Raw genomic sequence first — 6,000 nt, 5'->3', positions numbered from 1 at the left:
AGAAGCGCATACAACACTTTTTTTGCCTTTATCCCGTTCAAATGCGAGTTTATCGATTACCAGAGTGTTCTAAATTGTCGTAAAATTGTCCTGACCCTTTCGATTCTCATATCAGAGCCTTCGATAATTGTATATTGATCGAAATATGAGAGCTCGACGCCATTTTGGTTCTGGTCTGGAATGAGTTAAAAAATGTTTTTGAAAAATCCAAATTTTCAATGTGTCAGGACAATTCTTAGATGATCAGGAGTGATGTGTCAAAGTTTCGGACAGTTTGGTCTAATACCCTTAAAAAAAAGTGTTGTATTCGAATCGACTGATTTGAAGGATGTTTCACTTCACCTTAATCACTGCCTTGAAAATTCATGCGTTACTTTCAACACTCAAACATAAAGTGGGAAGTTTAAAACCCCCCGATGAAATTCAAGCTCCATGTTAGAGCCCTAAATATTTAATAATCGTATAAATTTAACGAGGTAATTTATTTAATACCGAATATTCTTTTTACTATGTCTGGTTATGAAATATCCAAGTCTCAGGGTGTAGTAGAATTTCTGAGAGGCGTAAGAAAAGGAAGATGGCGGGCCAGGGTGGTGAATTATTTCCGCCCCCTCCGGGCAGAAAAGAGTTTCATCTCCGTTTCCTGAGCCATTTATCGGCGCGTGTATGCAAATTAAATGATAACTCGCGATTAATGGCGTTCGAGGGTCGGGGGGGAAACTCGAAGAGTCGTGGAATCGATTCTGCTGGACAAGAGCCAGACGGATGGACCGTGGATGGACCGCGGATGGGATCTCGTGGAGAGGAGAAACTGTCCACATGCTCGCCCGGGAATGCGTTACCGTTCAACCCTTCCATTTATCGCGAAAGCTTTGTTCGCGCGATCGGGCTTTGCAAGGGGAAAAAAGAGACGCCAGGATGGAGAGGGTGGAACGAGCGGACTCGTCCTCGAGGGTGGTCGATGGCCAGGGACCGATGATGGCCAGGGCTGTATTTACCCCCCGGGCGAGAATGGCTTCTCGTGATGGGGTGGTGAATCGCAGAGATAAATATAAAAACCCGGATATTTTTTTCGGAATTTTTGAGGACCGAGGAAAATCTTCCAGGAGGGAATTTTTTAAACATTTGATAAGAAAGATTAAAGGGGGTGGCGCTTGGTTTCTGGTAGAGTATTTGTCAAAAAGGCTTCTCATGATGCGGTGGCGAATCGCGGAGATAAATATAAAAACCCGGATATTTTTTTCGGAATTTTTGGGGACCGAGGAAAATCTTCCAGGAGGGAATTTTTTAAACATTTGATAAGAAAGATTAAAGGGGGTGGCGCTTGGTTTCTGGTAGAGTATTTGTCAAAAAGGCTTCTCATGATGCGGTGGCGAATCGCGGAGATAAATATAAAAACCCGGATATTTTTTTCGGAATTTTTGAGGACCGAGGAAAATCTTCCAGGAGGGAATTTTTTAAAAATTTGATAAGAAACATTAAAGGGGGTGGCGCTTGGTTTCTGGTAGAGTATTTGTCAAAATGGCTTCTCGTGATGGGGTGGCGAATCGCGGAGATAAATATAAAAACCCGGATATTTTTTTCGGAATTTTTGAGGACCGAGGAAAATCTTCTAGGAGGGAATTTTTTAAACATTTGATAAGAAAGATTAAAGGGGGTGGCGCTTGGTTCGTGGTCGAGTATTTGTCAAAATGGCTTCTCATGATGGGGTGGTGAATCGTAGAGATAAATATAAAAACCCGGATATTTTTTTCGGAATTTTTGGGGACCGAGGAAAATCTTCTAGGAGGGAATTTTTTAAACATTTGATAAGAAAGATTAAAGGGGGTGGCGCTTGGTTTCTGGTCGAGTATTTGTCAAAATGGCTTCTCATGATGGGGTGGTGAATCGCAGAGATAAATATAAAAGCGCGGATATTTTTTTCGGAATTTTTGAGGACCGAGGAAAATCTTCCAGGAGGGAATTTTTTAAACATTTGATAAGAAAGATTAAAGGGGGTGGCGCTTGGTTTCTGGTCGAGTATTTGTCAAAATGGCTTCTCATGATGGGGTGGAGAATTGCGGAGATAAATATAAAGACGCGGATATTTTTTTTTTTTAATTTTTGTGGACTGGGGAAAATCGCGGGACTTGAGAAAATCTTGCAGGAGGGAATTTTTTAAACATTTGATAAGAAAGATTAAAGGGGGTGGTGCTTGGTTTGTCGTCGACTATTTGTGAGAATGGCTTCTCATGATGGGGTGGCGAATCGCGGAGATAAATATAAAAACCCGGATATTTTTTTCGGAATTTTTGGGGACCGAGGAAAATCTTCCAAGAGGGAATTTTTTAAACATTTGATAAGAAAAATGAAATGGGGTGGTGCGTGATTAATGGTTGAGGTTTTGTAAATGATATTCACCCTCGGCCGAGGTGACCAGCACCATATTCTGTGGATGCTTGTTGACCAGTCTCCGGATCAGGTCGATCTGCTCCAGGGCGAGCTGGACCGAGTCGAGATGCTGGGAAGAGCACGGCACGTACGCCGACCAGAACTACGGAAAGAAAATAATATATAATTATTCCAAAGCTAAAATATCCCTAAGATTGTGAATGTCTAAATTATAATCCTTCTACGGTAATCTATTTTTCAAGATGCCACTTTTTCTCCCTGACTTCAGTGGTTGACTTCGTATATTCCGAACGGAATATCGTAATCAAGATTTTCGATCCATCTTGACCTGGAATTTCAAGAAGAATCGGTATCGAAGAGAGAAGCCTTGATAATTAATAAAATATTCGCCCTGAAATTTGCCAATCTTGCTACATCATCCGTGAACTCAATAAAGTCGATATCGGCCAATAACGAGTCAATGCAACGCAGCCCAATAAACCACCATTACTCATGTAATGGAAATTTGCGATCATTTTATTAATCCCAGCTTTTAAAATCCATTACGAAATTAACCAGTTGTAATTCATGTTTGGATTGATCTTAATTAATATCGGTTAAAACGATGACACACCCTGACCCAGAACGCGATCATCGCAATTTCCGCTATTTTCCGTCTACAAATAATGTCGTTCAATATTCATTATTTATAAACTCGGAAATATGCATTTTGTTAAACATCAGACTTTAGTTCGAGGTTGATTTTTCGAAATTAAGGGTGTTTAGTCTCGGTGGCTTGAATTTTTCTATTATTTCCTTTCTGGGCTGCTTTTTACGAATGAGTTGGTACAGCATTTGGCAAATTTGCCGCCGAAACTCGAAGAGGAACGTTTCGGTTCTGTTTCCATGTTAAACGGTACCCGTGGGTGGATTTCGCGAACGCCTGGAAACCGCCTCGAGGTCGAGATAGAGTAGATGCAGAGCAGGAAGAGAGAACCGCTTCTGTTTAACCGCTCGCGATTAAATTTGCGGGGCTCGTGCTGACAATTGCACGCCGAGAATTTCCGTGTCTACACGAAGGAACACTCGATTCCTGGCTCGGCAACCCTTTGGCTGCCGCCACATGGTGCAGTTTCACGAAGAGGATGCACCAGGGGTCCGTATCCACTTTTTCAGACCCCGAAGAGGAAGGGATACTTCCAGGGTTTGCAAAATAATATACATATGTCGCAGCCAGATTGTAAAATCCGCCGTTTAGTAAAACGCCTTATCGTTTTATACAACGCGGCCAAATGGTAAATCTTAGTTTGATTTTACAATCCGGCTAGTAATTCTACAAAGCGACTAGCCGGATTGTAAAATAAAGCTAAGTGTACGAGGACTTGGACATTTGGCGGTATTTTACAAAAACGTCGGAGTTTACTATCAGCCTACGACATGTATAAAGGGTGTAGAAAGAATAAAACCGCAACCAGGCGTAGAACTTTATGGAGTACTACAATAATTATTAGATTAATATATTAATACAAGATATGCAGAAGGGGCACGCCGTGATAAGGAGATATTCAGGTAATGTACGCATCTCCAACTGATAGGAAATTACTCCTTCAATTAACTTCCAGCCGTTCCGGCAGCCCGAGGGGGAGTACGGAGTTATATTCTCGGGGGTGCAGCCACGGGGGAGGATTCTTCTCCAACTCGGCGTATCTCCTGATTGAAGTGTCTGGAGACCCGGAGGAACCGAAGTTCCGCAACTTGTCCGATAAAACGGAGCAGCGATTCTCCGTTGGGGCGTGGGTCCGAGGTCTTCTGGGCGAACGTCCGTCCTGCAGGGCGGCCGGTGCGCGACTGAGCGCTCCCGGGCGCTCGACCCCTATCCCCCACTACCTAACGAACGTCCAAGAAAAAGGTGCTTGATCCTAAACCGCATGATGTCCGCATCCGCAAAAAGCTATACACTTCTTTATAATGTTAACGTATTTATTGACGCACTAAAAAAAAATGAAAAATAATAAACTAGTGTTAATCACCGATTTTTGTTAACTCCTGGATTTTCCCGGCTGAAAATTGCCCAAGTTGAGGACTACCGATCACTCGCGTATCGGACGCGGTGCGATCGATACGTCTTTGCACCCCTGCGAAGCATCCCTTTTCCGTCCACGTCTAAATTAGCGACGACAGTGATGAATCGAGTTGCGGGTATATGCTTCGTGATGCTCCGTGCTGTAAAGCATCTGCGCTTTCTTAGAGCCACTGAGTTTCTTCAAAAAAAGGGGTGGGTTAGGTGCTAAGGGTGAGTTCTAAAGTGCTCGAGTTTTTCCCGAAGGTTTTTCGGCCCCGTCAATTCCGACTTACCGAGATCTTGCATTCCGGGCTGGGGAAGTGGTAGTTTCCACCCCTTTTGTTAGGGGTGGCTTAGTGAAAATCGCATTCAGGACTCATTGACACTCATTGTTACTTGGTGATACCGCGGCTTGTAAAAGTTGTGATCGAGGTTCATTTATTTAAGCCACGGGGGTTGAAACCTCGTTACTTGGTCGAAGGTTAAGGGTGGTAAAGTGCCTCGAACTTCCATCATCCCCACTCGTCGGGTACAGGGAGCGAGTTTGAGCAGCTTTTTCGAGGCATTTCTATCCCCATTCCGCCATCGGGAAGTGCACCCTTCGCGATGGGGGATGTGCTCGTTTTCGGTGAAAAAAAGAAAAATCTTCGTTTTTCGATTTACCCTCGTTTTTGCCTTTTTCATCGGGCCGCGCAATGCGGGGTTGATCGATTCTCGAATCGGGGGGCTGGAAAAATCCGGGATCTCCGAATTTTTCCCGATTTTTTTCCAACATTTCCCGATGTCCGAATTCGTGAGCCTCGACTAGTCGGGGATTTTTATTTATTTATTTTATCAGCAGATTTCTTTTGAGGCTTAATAAAATGGCCGCCATCTTGTATAGGGAAAAGCAGAGCCGAATTAACAGGAAATTTAAGGGAACCCGGGACAACTCGAAATCCCGCGGGATGCCTTGAGTTCTCAGAAGCAATCCGGACCTTCATTCATCCCCCGACCGGAAGTTCCGCCCTAAGAGCAAAGGCGGAAGCAAGCCACAGACATTCCGTCCGCGTCCCCGCTGCGGAAACTCTCAGACGCCTTTCCAAGATGGATTCCTGGCGTTCAGTTCACGTCCGCGAATCCGGACATTGATCGATTCTAGCTGACCCTGTCTCGAAGAGGTGAGAAAACTCCTCGGACTTGAAAAATGTCCCGACTCTCAAGACTTGCGAATTTCGCCGATTTCTTGGGAAATATCGAGTCGGGGTTGCGGAAGAAGGGGAGGGGCCGTAAAACCATTATGGACCATTATGGGCGAGGGGTGTCATGAAAGAAACGGAAGGAGCAAACTGCCGAAGAGGGTGGTCTTACGTAACTCGGCCCGGGGTAATAACAAGTTCTTCGGCGAGTTTTGCAAGTAAGATTTTAAACTAACAGCGATTAAAAGTACCATAATCGAGGTATAAGATCCTGGCCATACATTTTATTTATCGTAACATTCCATTTCTTGTCATTTGCGGTTATCTGAATTTATAGTAGATCGAGTTTCGTAGCGCTGACAATGAGCGGAATCAAGATGGCGGCGCGTC

General features: G+C 44.1%; 1 protein-coding gene across 1 annotated transcript in view; it reads right to left on the bottom strand.

Moving 5' to 3' along the window:
• The window catches only part of LOC105699178 (dipeptidase 1), a 72,063-nt gene that overhangs the window by 47,943 nt on the left and 18,120 nt on the right, over window positions 1-6,000 (bottom strand). The window contains exon 3 of the mRNA XM_012423979.1: window positions 2,401-2,533. Coding sequence (XP_012279402.1) covers window positions 2,401-2,533 — 133 coding nt within the window. The remainder of the gene's footprint in view (window positions 1-2,400; window positions 2,534-6,000) is intronic.

The sequence above is a fragment of the Orussus abietinus genome, unplaced genomic scaffold, assembly GCF_000612105.2.
Source record: "Orussus abietinus isolate OABI.00-Male unplaced genomic scaffold, Oabi_2.0 scaffold29, whole genome shotgun sequence".
Lineage (NCBI taxonomy): Eukaryota > Metazoa > Arthropoda > Insecta > Hymenoptera > Orussidae > Orussus > Orussus abietinus.
This window is presented reverse-complemented; position numbering and strand designations above follow the sequence as displayed.